Here is a 21,461-nt window from a genome sequence, read left to right as displayed (position 1 = left end):
TTGAAGCAGTCATTTCTGCAAAAGGATTCCAGACCAAGTATTGAGTGCATAACTGTACATGATTATTTGAAGGTTGACGTTTTTTGTATTAAAAACACTTTTCTTTTATTGGTCGGATGAAATATGCTAATTTTGTGAGATAGGAATTTTGGGTTTTCATGAGCTGTATGCCAAAATCATCCGTATTAAGACAATAAAAGACCTGAAATATTTCAGTTAGTGTGCAAGGAATCTAAAATATATGAATGTTAAATTTTCATCATGACATTATGGAAAATAATGAACTTTATCACAATATGCTAATATTTTGAGAAGCACCTGTATTTGTTAAAAAAGTTTGACACATCCAATAAATTTCATTCCACTTCATGATTGTGTCCCACTTGATGTTGATTCTTCACAAAATATTTGAATTTTATATCTTTATGTTTGAAGCCTGAAGTGTGGCAAGAGGTTGAAAAGTTCAACTTTGAAGTGGAACCTTGTTTCCACTTCAAAGTTAGGTACTACTCTGTGTTTGTCTGTCACATAAAATACCAGTGAAACCGCCTGAAGATGGGGTTGTAATGTAGAAAAGTTCAAGTGGTGGGAATACTTTTACAAGGCACCGTATGAGATGAAGACAAGGACAGGGGACTTTCCAGCTGTAACTTGTAGAGTGGCGATTCTGCACAAAACTTCTAATCTATGCCTGCAGGATGGAACATTATAACTCTTCTTTGATGTTGAAGATCAAATCACAAACTTGAAGTTCGGAGCAAGTCAGAAATAAACCTTTAAAAACAATCTTTCACACTCTAAGCACAATACCCAAACATGCGGTGTATGAACATATTCATGCTGTGCGTCACCTGGCACTTTGTCGACAGAAGCGAATACTGATCTGTTCGTAGTGGGATCATTGGGCGCTCGCCTTGACTGTTCGTAGAATCGGAAAGGCAGGCCGCTGGGCGAGGCGGTGGCAGTCTGACCAAAACCCAACACCTCTGTAGCACTGGGCTGCACCGGCAGGTCCAACAGAGCTGAATGCACAGGAAGTGGAGCAAAGACAGAATAGTATAAAAATATGGGACTGTGTCACACTAAAGAAATGAAATCTACACTAAGTGGGAAACATGTTAATTGTTTTCACTTTTCATCAGAATGAAAGCAGTGAACAACTATTTTTTATGCGACTATGTTGGAAAAAGAAAATCCAAAACTGTTGCTTAGATTTGTGGTTATTCTTGAAGGCATCACATCCTCTTCAATTTGCTGAACTAGGCTAGATTTTATATTTGTTTTGTTGGCTCTGAGTGTATTTCTGAAGAATTTGACCATAGTAAGGGGAAGTACAAATGACTTCTGGGTAAAGTCATTTGTGTTTACAGTACAAATGGACTGCTTATGATATTAGCAGGCAGGGAAACCTGAGCCAGTAAAAGCAAGTTACAAAAAGGGGGTAAGAATTTTAAAGCACTTCAGATGTTGACAAAAGACAAATTTTATTTAGTTCCTTTATAAAAAAAAAAAAACAAACCACAACAACAACTTTGTATTTATTTAATATTTGATAATCATCGCGAAGGTTGGAAGTTCCAACAAAACAAGAGTGAGAAGAACAATAATCGACCAAAAATGAATTGCCTTTTTGCAAGCAGTCAAAATGAATTTAAAAAGATATATGTCTCATCTTAATACGATGTCTCATGAAGAAACCCATATTCAACACTTTGCTGGAGCTGCATATATTATAACCCAGGGTTAGAATTAAAACTCAAACAAATCTCTCTCAAAATGTACAACTCCTGGACAAAACCAAAACATGTGTGGAAAGTCAACATTTAAACCCCTGAGTTCTTCCAACATGGTTGGGGTACAGAGAAGAATCTATTCCTGATTTTAGACGCATTGAAAAAAATCTTAGTACATTCTTTGAACAACGTTCTCTCCAAACACGGGAGGATGTCCTCTTAACATGCAGCTCATCATTCTACCCAATTCTTTCACCCATTTCTGCATCCCATTTACATTTATCCTAGTAGAATATTTCTATATTTCTATTGAAATATTCTACTAATATTTAAAGTGATCTAGCTTAGACTAATATTTCAGCTGTTGGAAACTCAACATGTCCACCCTTTAGTATTGTACATAATGCTGTTAATCCATTTTGGATCAAGTAATCAGTGTTTTTTATTTTCTACTCTGTACTTTCTTAATACGTTAAATCCAGTAATGGTGTCTAGGTTTTCAACCAAATCCTGTATTTACCCTCTGCCAGAGATAATGCTTTGAATTTTTCTTGCATACATGTGTGTACATGCAAGTCCATTTGTGACTTGATAACCATTCATGCAACAGTAAACCAATAATAAGCAAACATATTCCATAAAGTTTAGCAGCGCCATACCTCCAGTCTGTAATGTCTCAGATTTAATCTTTTGTCTTTTGCCATTCCACATAAACCTTAAAATGATTTGGTTCCATGATCTACTTTTTCTGTCTTTGAATTTGTGGTAGTAAAGGCATTTCAACTGTCTCTATTTGTGACTTAAAGTCTAGTAGAAGGGCTGACCCATCTATAAATGCAAAGAAACATTTGTACTTATAGTTGAAATGAGACATTTTCATCCACTGTATAAAGAGACACAGTTTTCCTACTGTCTGACAATAAATGACATTAAACGTTTTCACATTTCTGGGTGATATCCTGAAATGTCTCCATACAAAGTTCATGAAAAGACTTAAAGTACACTAGTCCCTCCCGCAAGACACCTACAGTGCCTTGTGAAAGTACTCGGCCCCCTTGAACTTTTCGACCTCTTGCCACATTTCAGGCTTCAAACATAAAGATATAAAATTCAAATTTTTTGTGAAGAATCAACAACAAGTGGGACACAATCGTGAAGTGGAATGAAATTTATTGGATGTATCAAACTTTTTTAACAAATAAAAAACTGAAAAGTGGGGCGTGCAATATTATTCGGCCACTTTTCTTTCAGTGCAGCAAACTCACTCCAGAAGTTCAGTGAGGATCTCTGAATGATCCAATGTTGTCCCAAATGACTGATGATGATAAATAGAATCCACCTGTGTGTAATCAAGTCTCCGTATAAATGCACCTGCTCTGTGATAGTCTCAGGGTTCTGTTCAAAGAGCATCATGAAGACCAAGGAACACACCAGGCAGGTCCGAGATACTGTTGTGTAGAAGTTTAAAGCTGGATTTGGATACAAAAAGATTTCCCAAGCTTTAAACATCCCAAGGAGCACTGTGCAAGCAATCATATTGAAATGGAAGGAGTATCAGACCACTGCAAATCTACCAAGACCCGGCCGTCCCTCTAAACTTTCATCTTGAACAAGGAGAAGACTGATCAGAGATGCAGCCAAGAGGCCCATGATCCCTCTGGATGAACTGCAGAGATCTACAGCTGAGGTGGGAGAGTCTGTCCATAGGACAACAATCAGTCGTACACTGCACAAATCTGGCCTTTATGGAAGAGTGGCAAGAAGAAAGCCATTTCTCAAAGATATCCATAAAAAGTCTTGTTTACAGTTTGCTACAAGCCACCTGGGAGACACACCAAACATGTGGAAGAAGGTGCTCTGATCAGATGAAACCAAAATCAAACTGTTTGGCCACAATGCAAAACGATATGTTTGGTGTAAAAGCAACACAGCTCATAACCCTGAACACAACATCCCCACTGTCAAACATGGTGGTGGCAGCATCATGGTTTGGGCCTGCTTTTCATCAGCAGCGACAGGGAAGATGGTCAAAATTGATGAGAAGATGGATGGGGCCAAATACAGGACCATTCTGGAAGACAACCTGTTGGAGTCTGCAAGAGACCTGAGACTGGGACGGAGATTTATCTTCCAACAAGACAATGATCTAAAACATAAAGCCAAATCTACAATGGAATGGTTCACAGATAAACGTATAATATTGCACACCCCACTTTTCAGTTTTTTATTTGTTAAAAACGTTCGACACATCCAATAAATTTCATTCCACTTCACGATTGTGTCCCACTTGTTGTTGATTCTTCACAAAACAATTTGAATTTTATATCTTTATGTTTGAAGCCTGAAATGTGGCAACAGGTTGAAAAGTTCAAGGGGGCCGAATACTTTCACAAGGCACTGTGTACAAGATGATAGCTGCCATCCCGTACGGCACAGCCTGGATGGTGCTCTAGGGCTTGCAAGCGTTTCCATTCGTCCTCCAAATGTAATGATGGTCTTGAGTTTTGTCACACCACAGGACATGTCTCTACAAATTAAGGTCTTTGTGTCAGTTTGCATTTGCAAACTGTAATGTGGCTTTTCATGCTGCTCCTAGAGTAATGCCTACTTGCTTTGTGAGAAGTCCTTCAGTCCATATTGGTACAGAAAGTTTCACTGTGGATAATGACAGTCTCTTACCTATATCAGCCAGCGTCTGTACAAGATGTTTGTGTTCTGGGGTCGATAAGTATACATGCACCAAATCACATTCCTCTCTGGGACACAGAACCTTCTTCTTCCTGATGGTGTGGTGACTGGGCATCCCCATGGTGTTTATACTGGCACATAAGTAAACAGATACAAGTGGTACCTTCAGGCATCTGGAAGCTGTACCCAAGGATGAATCAAACTTGTGGAGGTCCACAGTTCTCTTCCTGATATTTTGCATGATTGATCTTGATTTTTTTAATGATGTCACAACAAAACAGTGTGTTTGAGGTGTCATCTTAAAATACATCCACAGGTGTAGTTGTAAATTTTTTGTAAACCTATCAGAAGCATTCAAGGCATGGGATTTTCATTTGGGCTTTTTCAAAGTTTTAAAAAGGTCTAAAACTCTAATTATTAAACAAAAAAAGAATCAGGCACCTAGGAAATGGAAATAATTTTGTTATTCCTAATAGATGTAAAATAGGAATACAGAGAAAAACAATAGGGTTAGTCCCCACCACCTGCAATCCTTTGCATCTTCATGCGTCGAGCCTGAATGCGACCTTTGGCTAGCCTCTGCTTGGCAATGATACAGCGGATGTGATCGGCGAAGATGAAGTTGGCCTGCAGGATTGGCAGGGGCTTGGCGTGAGGGTTGGAGCTCGGTTTATGAATAACAATATTCAGAGCTCTGCTGTCATCCTCAACACCAGACACCTGCATGTCCTTTAAAAGAAGGAGGAAGATGGACATCGAATAGGGTTAAAATTCAAATTGCAGGACAGAGAGGTGAAAAAACATGTTGAGACTGGAAAAAAGGGGGATGAAAGCAGATTAAAAGAAGACCAGATTCCCTTTAGTATCAGCTGAGATAAGAAGCATACCTAACATTCACTTACTGAAAAATGGGTAATTAACTAAAGTAACTAAAGGCTACCCAAAGTGATTTGAGTACAAAAATGCATAAAACTTTTGTCATGAGTTTCAGGGCGCATTAACACGGCTGCTCTGGTCAGGGGAATGGGTTCAAGGATTGGTAAAAGAGAAAAACCTCAGTTGGCCCGGTATGCTTTCACAGATTTTTTAGACTGGACCAAACATAGTCATGCAGCTGCAACGGATTCATTCAGGGGAAGTATTGCTCCAGTATTGCGCTGATTGAAAATAAAACAAAAAAAAACGAAGAAGTAAGTTTTCTGTTGCTACTTTGGTTTTCAAATGTAGTTGTGCAACTGCACCTCTTCGCCACTCCACATAGCCCATGAAACTCTTTCGTCTTAGAATTCAGGCTTTTCCTTTGTTGTTCCTCAACTTCTTCTACTCAGATGCGCTGCTCTTATGTTAAATCCTCTCTTCCTGCTGTTGGTACACTGGCCCGGCACGCATTCATACTGCAAGCGAACAGCTCCAGGGTCTGAATGAACCGTGCCGAAAACCGGCAGTAGTAACCATGCCACGGTACGGTTCTCTGTTCCGGGATGGGTTCACACCAGCATGATCTGCTACTGAATTCAGACACTGGCGCTGGCAAGCTTCAATGTCAAAGCATTGTTAGTCTTTAGCTTGATTAAATGTGCAATAAACCCCTTTCTTAATACACCAACTCCAGAAAAATATGCATCATTCTTCAAGCTGGTTTCTTCATGTGTGAGAGGTGAAACTATGAATGATTTGAGATTTGTGAGATTGTCTAACATTGTAGTTTTCTTCATCCAAGTGGTGTCATTTTAAATATTTAATTAACTTCAGAGGCGTTTGAACACAGATGCAAAAAACTGGGAAGTAAAAAACACTTTTCTCCTACCTGCAAAAGGCCGGCAAACTTGACCACTCCCCAACCAAGACGTTTGGTTTCTGGTTCAACCAGACTCATCTGGTACACATCTACAGCGAGGAACCTCTGGGCTTGGCTGCCATCTTTGCTGACCACCATACACGCTATCAAGTCGCTGTTATCTGGAAAAAGACAGCAAAGTACAGTCTAACAGATTCTCAAATGCCCCGAGATGGTTGAAAGACAAAGATAAGCAACACATTTTTGTGGTTGATGCAATTAGTTCTATGTTTCAAAGCTTGATTTAGAATTTGTTAAATTAAGACAAGTCATAATGTAAAAACAAATGGGAAAAGAAGGGTCTTGTGTGTCATTATAAAATATAAAAAAAAAAAACAACTGAACTGAAAAGGGCTGAGCAGAATATAAATTAAGGAACAATATTACCACATTCCAGCTAAAACATTAATCTTTTCAAGTTCCCCTTTAAAACCAATGAAACAAAAGAATTTCCAGTTAGCTTAGAATAACCACTCAACACTTAAGTGGTATTTTGAGAAAGAAATACACACACAGCATCTCTGATGTTAAAAAAAAACTTTAAAAGAAGTACTTAGGGTTAATGTTCCTTGGAAAACCTTTGGGCCAACCAGGGATAGCTTATGGAGGTAAAAAGTAACCTTTTCAAAACTTGGACTATTTTTCTTTTTGTAATGTGACTTTATGATGTTTTGGTAATTTGTGTACACAGAACCTAAGGCAGAAGCGTATTGGGCCAAAACAGCCAGACAGCTTGATGCACTTCAAAGGAAGGAGGAGATGCTTTCGTCCCACATGCTGAGGAGCAACAAGAACTGATAAGCCCACATGTGAGCATTTTCTACTGCAGTGCACCACATAACCAGTAGAACTGCAGATGGTCTGATCTGACAGCACTGCTTTGGCTTGACATATCGCCCACTCTGACTTTCTCCAGATGTAAACCAGTACAACTAGACGTACAGCTCCTTAAGTAAATTCTCTTCTCTTGAATTCCCCCTTTCTTCTTGTCTTCCTACCTTTTTAGTCGCTTGACATCTTTTCCCAAGTTTTCTGCCTATCAATCATTTTAATCACACCATGGCTATTCCAGAAAAACGAGTTGCAGCCCTATTCTTAAATAAAGATCAGATTTTGTTTGTCAGGTTAGCGTATAAATACAGGAAGCAATGCAGTCTTTTAGTACCATTTATTTATTTTTTCATTTAGACCAGTGGGGTGTGGATCACAAACAAGCATGAGCTAGTAAAACATGGTGTGATTAAAGATCAAAGGGGATTGGCCAGGAACCGAATGCCACATAGTGAAGCAGACACCAGTGAAAAGTACCTTCAGCTGGAGAGGTAGTCCTTGGTTCCTTGCAGTAACAAGGGTACACTAATAATCAAATGGTCAAAGAAATCATTGTCTTTTTTCTTTTTTTTTACTTTGACAGAAAGTGGGTCTGCTTGCTCCCATAACAATCTAGAACATTTAACACACATGACGGTGCTACCTTTAAAGGTTTAGTGATACTGCCGTGTTTTTTTCTACTGAAACAGAAAGTTGGCTAGGAGGCAACCCAGCGACTTACTTGGCTTCCATAAAGTACAATACGCCACTTCTTAATTATTATTTATACATCCCTCACAAAGGAGGAAGTTGTTTAGAAACGTGTAAGCTGTTCTTAGGAGAAACAAAGCGCAACATGATATCAGCCATTTTTACAGCAAAGCTCCACACAAACATGGAAGTATCTGTACTGTTCATCTTTCTTGAGCCAACAAACCAATAAAGCAATTCATCACTAGGTTAAACAATGTAGGTGTGCATGTAACAGACAGCAGGCTGTTGGTTCATTAGGAATGGTCAACATTGAAGATACTGACCAGGCTTTAATGTTAAAATAAATTAAATCAATCTCAGCTTAGATATATACTGGGCACAAAATACAAGGGACTTTTTTTGTTGTACCAACGCTTCATGACAAGAAAATCCATTAATTTCTCCTTAAATTGCTCAACATTTATAAGAAATTGCTTGTTGGATGTTCAGCCCATGAATCCAAATGCCCCCCATCAATGCCAAAGAACTTCGATAGAGGCAGTGTGATTGTGTGGGCCAGCACCTCCCTCACCAGAAAACCAAAACGTGTCCTGTCTGGCAGAGTAGCACTCAGAATTGTTGTTTGAGTGCCAAGAAGAAGCCGAACAGATTGAATTTCACAAGTGGAGCATAACGGCTAATGCTAGAACATCCACACAGCACAAACTCCACACATGGCCCCTCTCTAAACACCTCTGCTGCATCCTGCCCTCCACCACACAGCACACAGTGACTGCAAAGCAAGGCCCCCGCGCAACGCCACACCAGCCTCTGGCCACAAGCAGACACCATCGAGCACTGTACTCACAACAGACCCCACGACCCTACACCAAGACAGGACAAACTCACCCGGCAAGAGGTACCCGGCCGATGGCAAGCACGTGGGGCCAGCGGCCCCCACCATGCCCATGCAAACACACAAAGATAGCCGAAATGCCAGCCCAGGCACCAATCTACCACCAAGACCCGACTCCCAACCTAGACCCCAACCAGAAAGGCCACAGCCGGCACCGCAGAGGATTGGCCTGCAGTCCTAACCTCTACCCTACTGAACACGTGTTGGATCAGCTTGGATGCGTAAGCAAAAACAAAACCCACATTACCTGAATCATAACAAACGCTGATTGAATGGGATGCCATCCCACAGCAGTGTGACCAAGCTGAAGGAGGGACTGGACTGTTGTGGCTGGGTACAGTTGTCTCATGCACTACTGATATCTCTGCTTTTAAACTGAGAAATTAATTGCCGATATGTCTTGCTTCTTAAGCATCAATCAACCAATCCAATAAACAAAAACAACAAGAGTCAGCACAATAAGCCATTTGGCTTTGGAAGAGAGGAGTTGACAAGTTTTTCATGGGCACAACCTGCATTCAGAACTCTGCTGCTTAAACTTACAAATGGGGCAACATTTAAAGGGAAACAAAAGGTCTTTTTAACATTATTAGGGGTTATTGCCAAGCAGCATTACCACAACAATTAAACTATCTAATTTTGCTAGGTGAAGGAGGATCTACTGGCTTCTTTTATTGACCAAAAAGTTAGCGGAAAACGACCACTAGCACAAATAATTTACACATATTTAGGATTTTTAAAGGTCTAAAAATGTATTTTCATAACTGTAGAACTTAGTAAGACCCTGGAGAAACCCTTAGAAGGTCTTGTAACTCAAATGGTTTGCTGATCACATCCAGGCCTGGGCTTCTTGTAATGTATTGCATTTTTTATTTGTATTTCCTGAAATCCTGCCCTGGAAATCTATTCTTCATTGCCCAGTTGTGTTCTTTTTGTCACTGAACATTTTTTTGTGAAAGCCTTCAGGTTTAAGAGCAGTACATTAAAGTTGTTTTGGCATGCAAATTTGTGTCTCTTTTGAAACAAGAAAAATACCATGACTGGCACTTTTTTTTTAAATTTGGCAATGTCCAAAATAAAACCTGACCTTTCATTCTAAAACTCCACAAACACGTCCAGAAAACAAAACAAAACAAAAAAACATGCACCATGATTCAAAAGTTATGAGATAAGGAGGTGAGATGTGGGATGTGTGAGCCTAATGGTAAAAAAAATTTAAATAAAATAAAATAAAATACACACACTGGTGGGTGGGAGATAGAAGGTTTTCTCCACCCACACATAAGGAAAAAACCTTTCAGCTCCCTGCAACTGACAAGTATGTGTTCTTAGATTGTCAACTAGCTAATATATATAATCAAAAAAGTAAAGTCGTTTCTTTCTTTTTTTACTCACACTTCTGTTTAGCTCAGAAAATCCTTATTACTACCAAGTTGGTTCAATGTTATCTTTTCAGTAACATCAATTCCAGGAAGTCAAACCACATGTCACCTCACAAGTCGTCAGTCCTCAGATCGGCCACAGCCTCTTAACTGGCATTTGGAAAAATCAGAACAGAGTTTCAGCCGCCAAGTTAGACATGAAAGTGAAGCAGCAGGAAGATATTTGGTCTGTGTTTCATGTCTTTATCAAAAGTGTTCCCTCTTATAATCTTTCCTTTACCAAAAAGGAAATACAAAAAAAGTCCTCAGCTGGTATCATCAAATCAGGTCCAGTAATAAAAGCGTAAAAATGCTACAAATCAGCCGAAATGACAAAAGAAAGTTAAGACAGATGGTAAAAACAGACAACACACTGCTGTGCCACTGCTTTGTTACAACCATCACACAAATTTTATCCAAGATTTGCCACCAGACTTGTTCTGTAGTTGAGTCAACACAGATAACGTGATAACATCTAAATGCCACCACTACCTACAAAAGACAGACTGCAGAGTCATCAATGCTAAAGAAAACAACAAAAAACGTGTGTGATCAAGTACGGCTCCTTAAAGACAGACCCTCAACCTAACAGAAATCTGTGAGTTTGTTATAGGTTTCATCAAATCTTTGGACATGTTGAGTAAGTCAGGGTGGGCAATCAATCAATCAATCAATCAATCAATCCTCTCTCTCCGATATATATATATATATATATATATATATATATATACATACATACATGTATATATATATATATATATATATATACATACATACATACATACATACTTGTTTGCATGCATCATCTATCATGTTGTATATATATATGTATGTATGTATGTATGTATGTATATATATATATATATATATATATATATATATATATATATATATATATATATATACACACATATACATATATATATACAACAACATGATAGATGATGCATGCAAACAAGTGCAGAAATATGACATGCATGGTTGCAGAGTTTGTGAACTGGGTGTATGAGAACAGTGTTAGAATTACTTCACATTACTGTGCGGTTGTATTTTTCATAGCAGAGCTCAACATGTGCAAGTTTCCAAAACATCCTCTACACACCTGTGAACGGTTAGAGAACGCCTCAGGTTATCACTGTGGGGGAAGCTGTGATGCTAAGAGTGTGTGTGCGCTCAGCTCTGCATCGCTGTGGTTGTAAATCTTTGCATGTGCAACTAGCTGCATCTGTTAACTCTGCAGCCATATAGCTGCGTTGTAGAGCTGTGTGTAGTGCAGAAAAATCTAAAAATTCTCCTTGTCAGGAAAACAAATCTATTTCTGTCAGAGACTCTGAGGTTAGATTTAACTTATTTTCAACTTAAGAATGTTGTCATTCCTAAAACCAAGCCCGAGTACGAGCCTGTGTGTCTTACTGAGGTCTAAAACATCATCTGTCTTGATTAGGTCTTCAGGTCTGGTCAAAGGGAGCTGGGTCTCCAGTTCTCCTTGAAGCCGTAGGGACAATGACCGCAACATGAAGAACACTCGAATAGCCTAAGAGAGAAAAGACACACAAAACAATAGATAAATGTATGCAAAGAACAATCATTGTTAGTGTTTAAAAAAGAAATCCCAGAACGCATATGGACATTAAAGCCTGCATTATTCTTGACACATGTACAGGGGTTGGATAATGAAACTGAAACACCTGGTTTTAGACCTCAATAACTTATTAGTATGATGTAGGGCCTCCTTTTGTGGCCAATACAGCATCAATTCGTCTTGGGAATGACTTATACAAGTCTTGCACAGTGGTCAGAGGGATTTTAAGCCATTCTTCTTGCAGGATAGTGGCCAGGTCACTACGTGATACTGGTGGAGGAAAACGTTTCCTGACTCGCTCCTTCAAAACACCCCAAAGTGGCTCAATAATATTTAGATCTGGTGACTGTGCAGGCCATGGGAGATGTTCAACTTCACTTTCATGTTCATCAAACCAATCTTTCACCAGTCTTGCTGTGTGTATTGGTGCATTGTCATCCTGATACATGGCACCACCTTCAGGATACAATGTTTGAACCATTGGATGCACATGGTCCTCAAGAATGGTTCGGTAGTCCTTGGCAGTGACGCGCCCATCTAGCACAAGTATTGGGCCAAGGGAATGCCATGATATGGCAGCCCAAACCATCACTGATCCACCCCCATGCTTCACTCTGGGCATGCAACAGTCTGGGTGGTACGCTTCTTTGGGGCTTCTCCACCCCGTAACTCTCCCGGATGTGGGGAAAACAGTAAAGGTGGACTCATCAGAGAACAATACATGTTTCACATTGTCCACAGCCCAAGATTTGCGCTCCTTGCACCATTGAAACCGACGTTTGGCATTGGCATGAGTGACCAAATGTTTGGCTATAGCAGCCTGGCCGTGTATATTGACCCTGTGGAGCTCCTGATGGACAGTTCTGGTGGAAACAGGAGAGTTGAGGTGCACATTTAATTCTGCCGTGATTTGGGCAACCGTGGTTTTATGTTTTTTGGATACAATCCGGGTTAGCACCCGAACATCCCTTTCAGACAGCTTCCTCTTGCGTCCACAGTTAATCCTGTTGGATGTGGTTCATCCTTCTTGGTGGTATGCTGACATTACCCTGGATACCGTGGCTCTTGATACATCACAAAGACTTGCTGTCTTGGTCACAGATGCGCCAGCAAGACGTGCACCAACAATTTGTCCTCTTTTGAACTCTGGTATATCACCCATAATGTTGTGTGCATTTCAATATTTTGAGCAAAACTGTGCTCTTACCCTGCTAATTGAACCTTCACACTCTGCTCTTACTGGTCCAATGTGCAATCAATGAAGACTGGCTACCAAGCTGGTCCAATTTAGCCATGAAACCTCCCACACTAAAATGACAGGTGTTCCAGTTTCAATGTCCAACCCCTGTATGTTCTACACGGATATGAGACGGATATGAGACATGCTCAATCAGGCTGATGCAACTTTAGCAGCATTAATACTCGTGCGGCTCGTCCCCGCTGTAGCCAATTTTCTCCCAGGCTTTATGGGCACTTATGGACGACTTCAGCAACCTTTCCCTTTAGTGACGCTTCTTGCCTTAAAGTATCAGTCGATTAAAGTTTTCCATCTTTTTTCAACTACCTCCTTGTCTCTTCCAAGAGTGACTGCAATTTCTTTCCAGGAATTGTTTACAATCTGTTGATCAAGGTGATCTTTAGGGTTGGAATCACAAAGATGTCTATGTTTGTGAACCTCCACCAATAGAAGCTCTTGCTCGTCCGCATGGAGGGTTGTGGTTGCTGAAATTATGTAATTTAGCTGTCAAGACCTTGCAGATGTGTCGAGCATAAACCAAGCTTAACACTTCGATATTAGAAATAGGAAAACAAAAGGCCTTTTTAACGCCTCTGTATTGAAAAACCTTGCGGGTCTTCTCCACATCTCCACAAGGTAGTCTCTTTACAAAGTCGATACCAGTCAATGGGGTGCCGGTGGGTGGCAGCAGTATTGAGGCATCCATCATTAGATACTCCACATTCAGGGGTTTACTCTGCAACAGAAACACCAGGATGAGCGACAACACCTAAAATCCTCTAACCAAAACAAAGTTTAGTTTCCTGACGAATCCAGTTTCATTTTTAAAATGGTATTATTATTACCATTACCCAAATAAAGGCTAACCTACCGTCATGCTTCTGTATTCATCCTCAAACATGTCCAGAAAGATTTCTTCACCCTGCGACAACAGCAAACATAAAAGCTGCTTTAAAAACAATTTTGTCAAAACCGGAGTCATGATGAGATACCTACAATTTATATTACCTTGTCAATATGATGACAATCCAAGTTTGTTCTAATTTTTTTGGTGGGCTAAATTTAAAAATATTCCATCAACTAGGTTTTGGGGTTGGTGTGGTAATACTGTCCGTTTGCTTTAAATTATGGTCTGTAACTAATGCAACTCATGGTTACAATTTTTAAACCAGAACTGTAGCTACAACCTGGAGATCCAGACAATGTCAAAACAAAACCATAAAAAAAAAAAATTAAATCTTCCTCCTTCTACAGAATATCACACTAATCTATAAGGTCCATCATTTTATTTAACCATGACAGCTGGAAAAGAATTGTCAAATAGCTCATCTGAAAAAGGTGTTTCGAGTCAAAACTGAACCTGCTGGACAAACGAGACAAATTGTTTTGATATGCACCTCAGACTGTCTAAGATACAGCATGTTAATTGTTTGTATGTACACCGAGAGGTATGTGTTTATCTACCATCACCATGCTACATCAACAATAAGGCATTCAAGGCGAGGCAAATTTATAGAGCAGATTTCAACAAGACATTTCAAAGTGCTTTATGATGGAAAAAGTACACAACATGGGCATGATAAATGAGACTATAGACTAAAACTAAAAGTAATGTTTCAGTTTAAATAGAACAACCAAAGGCATCTCAAAGCAAATACCTTTTTAACGTTGATTAAAAAAAAGAAAAAAATCAGGGATTCAACCTTTTTTGCGTTTTTGGAAGTCTGTTCCAGATTAGTGGAGCATAAGAACTGAATAATACTTCTCTGTGTTTGGTTCTGATTCTGGGGATGCAGAAAAGAGTTGAACCAGAAAACCTGAGTGGTCACGAAGATTGATACAACAACAAATGATCTTTGTGTACTTTGGTGCTAAGGTATTCAGTGACTTATAAGCCAACAGAAGCATTTTGAAGTCTATTCTCTGAGATACAGTAAGCCAGTGTAAGGACCTTCATTTAATGGCAGCAGCATTCTGGATCAGCTGCAGCTGTCTGACTTTTTAGGCAGACCTGTGAAGACACTATTGCAGTAATCAATATGACTAAAGTTAAACTCATGGACAGGTTTTTCAAGATCCTTCTCATACGTTAGTCCTTTAATCCTGGAAATGGTCTTAAGGTGATAGAAGGCTGACTTCATGACTGTCTTTATGTGCCTCTGAAGGTTCAAGTCTGAGTCTGTCACTACACACAGATTTCAGGCCTGATCTCTGGCTTTCTAGCTGTAGTAACTGAAGCTGTGTGCTGACTCCAGAACGCTTCTCCTTTGGTCCAAAAATAATGACTTCAGTTTTGTTTTATTTGACTTAAGAAAAATATGTTATATCCACGCATTGATTTGTTCTGTGCATCTACCTAACTCTTGAATAGGTTCATAGTCACCTTGTGAGGTTGTACTGTAGAGCTGTGTATCAACTGTGTAGTTATGGTAACTTATCCCATTGTTAATTATGATCTGAGCTAGGGGGAGCATGTAGATATTGAATAGGAAGGGTCTCAGGATGGAACCTTGAGGAATCCCCCATGTGATAGTTGATGACTGATGTAAAATTACCTATTGAAACCTCGATGTAAGACTCAAACCAGCCGAGTGCTGAACGGGACAGACCGGGCCACTTTTCCAGTCACTCCAGTTATATACAGTGATCAACATTGTTGAATGCTGCTCTGAGTTCCCTTAATTCCAGCACTGTGGTTCTTTAACAGTCTGCATTTCAGCAGATGTTAATGAACACCTTGACAAGAGCTGTCTTGCTGCTGTGGAGAGCATGGAAACCTGACTGGAGGAGCGGTTGGTCATTAAGAAAAGAAGCTATTCACTGTAAAAGACACCTCCCCATTAGACCGTGGCTGAGCTGGGCTTTCCAGACGAAGTTAGGAGAGCCCAAAAGGTACAGGGCACTGGGAAGTCTCTGACTCTTGGTCTAAATGTGGACCAGTTATAAAAGGAATATTCCCTCATTATTGAGACGAATAATGGGTCAGGACAGTTCAAATGATTTGCCTCCTGCGTCATAGATGTCATAGTTTAAAGTCAACTGCACTGCATTAAGGAGAGGATGACCGGGGCCATGTATTGCGAGATTTTGGGGAACAACCTCCTTCCCTCAGTTAGAGCGTTGAAGATGGGTCGTGGCTGGGTTTTCCAACATGACAATGACCCGAAGCACACACCCAGGATAACCAAGGAGTGGCTCCATAAGAAGCATATCAAGGTTCTGGAGTGGCCTAGCCAGTTTCCAGACTTAAACCCTATAGAAAATCTTTGGAGGGAGCTCAAACTCAGTTTCTCAGCGACAGCCCAGAAACCTGGTTGATCTGGAGAAGATCTGTGTGGAGGAATAGGCCAAAATCCCTGCTGCAGTTTGTGCAAACCTGGTGAAAAACTACAGGATAATTTACCTCTGTAATTGCAAACAACGGCTACTGTACCAAATATTAACATTGATTTTCACAGGGGTTCAAATACTTATTTGCAGCAATAACACACAAATAAATTATTAAAAAAATCATGCATTGTGATTGCCGGATTTATTTTTGATTATGTCTCTTACAGTGGACATGCACCTAAGATGAAAATTTCAGACCCCTCCATGATTTCTAAGGGTTTCTATCTATCTATCTATCTATCTATCTATCTATCTATCTATCTATCTATCTATCTATCTATCTATCTATCTATCTATCTATCTATCTATCTATCTATCTATCTATCTATCTATCTATCTATCTATCTATCTACAGGTCCTTCTCAAAATATTAGCATATTGTGATAAAGTTAATTATTTTCCATAATGTCATGATGCAAATTTAACATTCATATATTTTGGATTCATTGTACACTAACTGAAATATTTCAGGTCTTTTATTGTCTTAATACGGATGATTTTGGCATACAGCTCATGAAAACCCAAAATTCCTATCTCACAAAATTAGCATATATCATCCGACCAATAAAAGAAAAGTGTTTTTAATACAAAAAACGTCAACCTTCAAATAATCATGTACAGTTATGCACTCAATACTTGGTCGGGAATCCTTTGGCAGAAATGACTGATTCAATGCGGCGTGGCATGGAGGCAATCAGCCTGTGGCACTGCTGAGGTCTTATGGAGGCCCAGGATGCTTCGATAGCGGCCTTTAGCTCATCCAGAGTGTTGGGTCTTGAGTCTCTCAACGTTCTCTTCACAATATCCCACAGATTCTCTATGGGGTTCAGGTCAGGAGAGTTGGCAGGCCAATTGAGCACAGTGATACCATGGTCAGTAAACCATTTACCAGTGGTTTTGGCACTGTGAGCAGGTGCCAGGTCGTGCTGAAAAATGAAATCTTCATCTCCATAAAGCTTTTCAGCAGATGGAAGCATGAAGTGCTCCAAAATCTCCTGATAGCTAGCTGCATTGACCCTGCCCTTGATAAAACACAGTGGACCAACACCAGCAGCTGACACGGCAGCCCAGACTATCACTGACTGTGGGTACTTGACACTGGACTTCTGGCATTTTGGCATTTCCTTCTCCCCAGTCTTCCTCCAGACTCTGGCACCTTGATTTCCGAATGACATGCAGAATTTGCTTTCATCTGAAAAAAGTACTTTGGACCACTGAGCAACAGTCCAGTGCTGCTTCTCTGTAGCCCAGGTCAGGCGCTTCTGCCGCTGTTTCTGGTTCAAAAGTGGCTTGACCTGGGGAATGCGGCACCTGTAGCCCATTTCCTGCACACTCCTGCACACAATGGCTCTGGATGTTTCTACTCCAGACTCAGTCCACTGCTTCCGCAGGTCCCCCAAGGTCTGGAATCGGCCCTTCTCCACAATCTTCCTCAGGGTCCGGTCACCTCTTCTTGTTGTGCAGCGTTTTCTGCCACACTTTTTCCTTCCCACAGACTTCCCACTGAGGTGCCTTGATACAGCACTCTGGGAACAGCCTATTCGTTCAGAAATTTCTTTCTGTGTCTTACCCTCTTGCTTGAGGGTGTCAATAGTGGCCTTCTGGACAGCAGTCAGGTCGGCAGTCTTACCCATGATTGGGATTTTGAGTGATGAACCAGGCTGGGAGATTTAAAGGCCTCAGGAATCTTTTGCAGGTGTTTAGAGTTAACTCGTTGATTCAGATGATTAGGTTCATAGCTCGTTTAGAGACCCTTTTAATGATATGCTAATTTTGTGAGATAGGAATTTTGGGTTTTCATGAGCTGTATGCCAAAATCATCCGTATTAAGACAATAAAAGACCTGAAATATATAAGTTAGTGTGCAATGAATCTAAAATATATGAATGTTAAATTTTCATCATGACATTATGGAAAATAATGAACTTTATCACAATATGCTAATATTTTGAGAAGGACCTGTATCTATCTATCTATCTATCTATCTATCTATCTATCTATCTATCTATCTATCTATCTATCTATCTATCTATCTATCTATCTATCTATCTATCTATCTATCTATCTATCTATCTATCTATCTATCTATCTATCTATCTATCTATCTATCTATCTATCTATCTATCTATCTATCTATCTATCTATCTATCTATCTATCTATCTATCTATCTATCTATCTATATCATAGTCAATTTCTTGTAGATGGAAAAATCAAACCTGATGCATCTGTTATTGGAATGTTGCAAAAACATGAGCAACGTTGAGTATGTGCGCAACAGTCAAAGTCATTGTTCGCAAAGAACTCCAAACAAACCATATAAAGTTGTTTGGCCATATTAACCGTTAACATATTTGGTGCAAACATCTAATGATTAAAACTTGGGGAGGCTCAAAACAGATTGTTTTTACCAGTATTAAATTACCAGGAAAGCCCATTATTAAAGAGACTATCTTTGGTGTAAAGGCTCAAAGAGAACGTCTACATCACTTTAAAAGAAAAGCATACATTCAAAAAAGAAAGGAGACAAACGCAACTCCTGTGACTGATTCCAAAAGCGAAATCCAGTATGAATCAAAGCAAAATTGAAAGCAATGATGGGACAGAAAACCTTTTACACATCAATGCAAAGAGCACACAAAACGTCAATACTTCGCATAATAACTTATTCTGCAGGTAAAGCTACAAAAACAACAAACTCTTCGGTCAGGGGGTGGGGGTTACTTTCAATCTCAACCAGCCAATCAGATGTAAACTGAGAGTTTTAGGCTGTTTTTGGATGAAACTGGTTGCAATACAATAAATTTGGTTGCTCTTTTTTCTTCAAAAATCAATTGGTCAAAATTACTATTAGCTGAATTACTCTAGGTTCCTAGTTCCAGTGGCCATACAGGTACAAGCTCGGGTTTTCCTGAGTGCTCAAATCTTATTGTGCAACACAAATCAGAAATAGAGGAATAGAAATCTTTTTTTTTTTTTTTTGGAATCCAAAACATGTAAGATGATACCAGCCTAAGTGGTTTTGCTTTCAAACTCTTTTGAAGAATGAGTCTAGTTGAATACGCTGCAAACACACATGGGGGTAGGAGATTAGAGAGAAAAATAATACTGGAACATCATGTTACATGTGTATATATTCCCATGGTCCAAAAGTGTGCGGTAGAGATTTGTAAGAACATGTAGTTGGGAGGGTTCATTTGTGCAATTACCCTGTAGAATCTCCGCAGTAAATGAAGACTTTCTTCTCTGGCCCCCTGCAAACACAAACATGGTAATATGCCACATCAATCAACTTTCACAAGCACGGTAAAAACAGACAAAACATCCTTATAAACACTAATAATACTTTTCTAAACACTAAAAAAGTAGACACAAAACATATCCTTATTTCTTTGTTTTGATGTGACTAATTTGAGAGGATTTTGACTGCCAACAGTGGTATCAATGCTCTGTCAGAAAGCAATAAAACGCTTTCATTCCCTGGTGTTTTAGGGTTTCCCTGCTAGTTGAAGTGAATGCAGCATGTGCTACGGAAGGAGAGATTCACCATTCAGAGAAAAGGCAATTGAAGCTTTGATGGGAAAGGCTGGTGTGTATTTCCGATGTAGTTCCTGAGAAACACTAGCTTACGAGTGCCAGCAATGGTAAATGACCTTTACTTGTCTAGCACTTTATCAAGTCAAAGGAACCCAAAGCGCTTAACACTCCACTCAATCATCCACCCATTCATACACACATTCACACACTGACAGTGACAGACTACATTGTACTTCCTTAACTTTAGTAGACTCCATTTCTAATTTAGTAGACTGTTTAAAAAAAGCAAACAGGGGAATCTAATTCTGTCTATTTGTAATGATTTATTAATTCGTTATAAATCATCATCTGTTCTTTGATGGTAAAGACCTCTGTCTTATATTAAACACCTGAGAGTTGGTTGCAGAGATTTGGCTTCCTGGAAGAAATCCAGAAAGATGGGCGGAGGAGCTGAAAACGTCTGTTTGACAATCAGATAGGAAAAACCTGATGCGATTATGAGTGATCTCAGATAAGTTTATCACAATTTATCACAGTGGCTGTAAGAGGCATCACACTCATCGCACTACCAGAAACAGAGCATGCTAAGAGACCTAATCAATAATGCTTTCTAAAATAACCAACACAGGACTCAATTTCACTTGAAATAATTTTGAATTAATAAATTTGTTGTGTAATAATTCTTGGAATTTGGCTTCGACTTGACAAACAGAGCAGGAAGGGGGTAGAAACCACAGACTGTAGATAGAGGGAAACATTGTGAAAATTGAACTGTTAGCTAAAATGGCCAAAGGGAAGTCTGTTTACATTCTTAGGACATCTTCAGTATGAGTCAGAAGTAAGTAAGTACTTCACCAGAAACCATATTGATTTGATTCTAGCGAAGTAACATGAGGAATGCATGGACACGGAAAGCTCTGCTTTTGTTAAACCCAATTCTGTGTCAGGAGAGATAAAGAAATATGACATTTGCTTCATGAATACATCAGTCCATAATGTGCATGAACAGAATGAGCTTTACCTCGAGGCAGGCTAGATGGACGTCTTTGATTAAACAGTGGCTTCCAGACAAAACAGACTGCTTCAGCAGAAGGCAACTCAGCTCAAGAGTAGCAAGGCGCACCTTACCATCTAGGAAGCAAATGTGAGAATGGTGTGCATCACACAAACTGCCCAATTAAAGGACAACATACATGACTAGTTAAATCATCTCTAACCCAGAGTGAACGGATTGGATGCGCTCGTTCATGTGATGTACTGGTGGTTTCTAGGTGACAAATTGCGAATACGGGTTTTGTAACCTTCTTGAAAAATATTCAGATTTTTGGTGACTCCTTCCCCTGTTTGTCTGGCCTGGTAATCAACATTTAAAACCATATGCATATGTATCACCTGGCAGAGCTGCCTGGTTCATAATTCGGATCAGTCTTTCCACAAGCACCACGCTGTAAGAACCTCTCTCCTGGTCGGGAACCGGCAACTGCAGACGCTCCAGAAGATCACGGTTTACACCTATAACAAAATTAGAAAGGTTTAAAACAGAAGCACAGCAAAGCAGCTTGCAATCAGTCCAGGCTTGCGCCATAATGCAGGATACGCTGATTTACCTAATATAGATT

At 39.7% G+C, this 21,461-nt stretch overlaps 1 protein-coding gene across 8 annotated transcripts in view; it reads right to left on the bottom strand.

The window, feature by feature from the left end:
* The window catches only part of LOC124864341 (protein CLEC16A-like), a 56,007-nt gene that overhangs the window by 8,336 nt on the left and 26,210 nt on the right, over positions 1-21,461 (bottom strand). For all 8 annotated transcript variants that reach the window (XM_047359097.1, XM_047359099.1, XM_047359101.1 and 5 more), the window contains 9 exons: positions 21,235-21,354; positions 20,864-20,973; positions 19,515-19,559; positions 13,789-13,839; positions 13,525-13,653; positions 11,512-11,632; positions 6,229-6,380; positions 4,946-5,150; positions 852-1,022 (listed from right to left, as the gene is read on the bottom strand). In XM_047359097.1, the coding sequence (XP_047215053.1) occupies positions 852-1,022; positions 4,946-5,150; positions 6,229-6,380; positions 11,512-11,632; positions 13,525-13,653; positions 13,789-13,839; positions 19,515-19,559; positions 20,864-20,973; positions 21,235-21,354 (1,104 nt within the window). The remainder of the gene's footprint in view (positions 1-851; positions 1,023-4,945; positions 5,151-6,228; positions 6,381-11,511; positions 11,633-13,524; positions 13,654-13,788; positions 13,840-19,514; positions 19,560-20,863; positions 20,974-21,234; positions 21,355-21,461) is intronic.

This window comes from Girardinichthys multiradiatus, chromosome Y, assembly GCF_021462225.1.
Source record: "Girardinichthys multiradiatus isolate DD_20200921_A chromosome Y, DD_fGirMul_XY1, whole genome shotgun sequence".
Taxonomy (NCBI): Eukaryota; Metazoa; Chordata; class Actinopteri; order Cyprinodontiformes; family Goodeidae; genus Girardinichthys; species Girardinichthys multiradiatus.
Note: the sequence above shows the minus strand (reverse complement) of the source record. Positions and strands in the feature narration are given on the sequence as shown.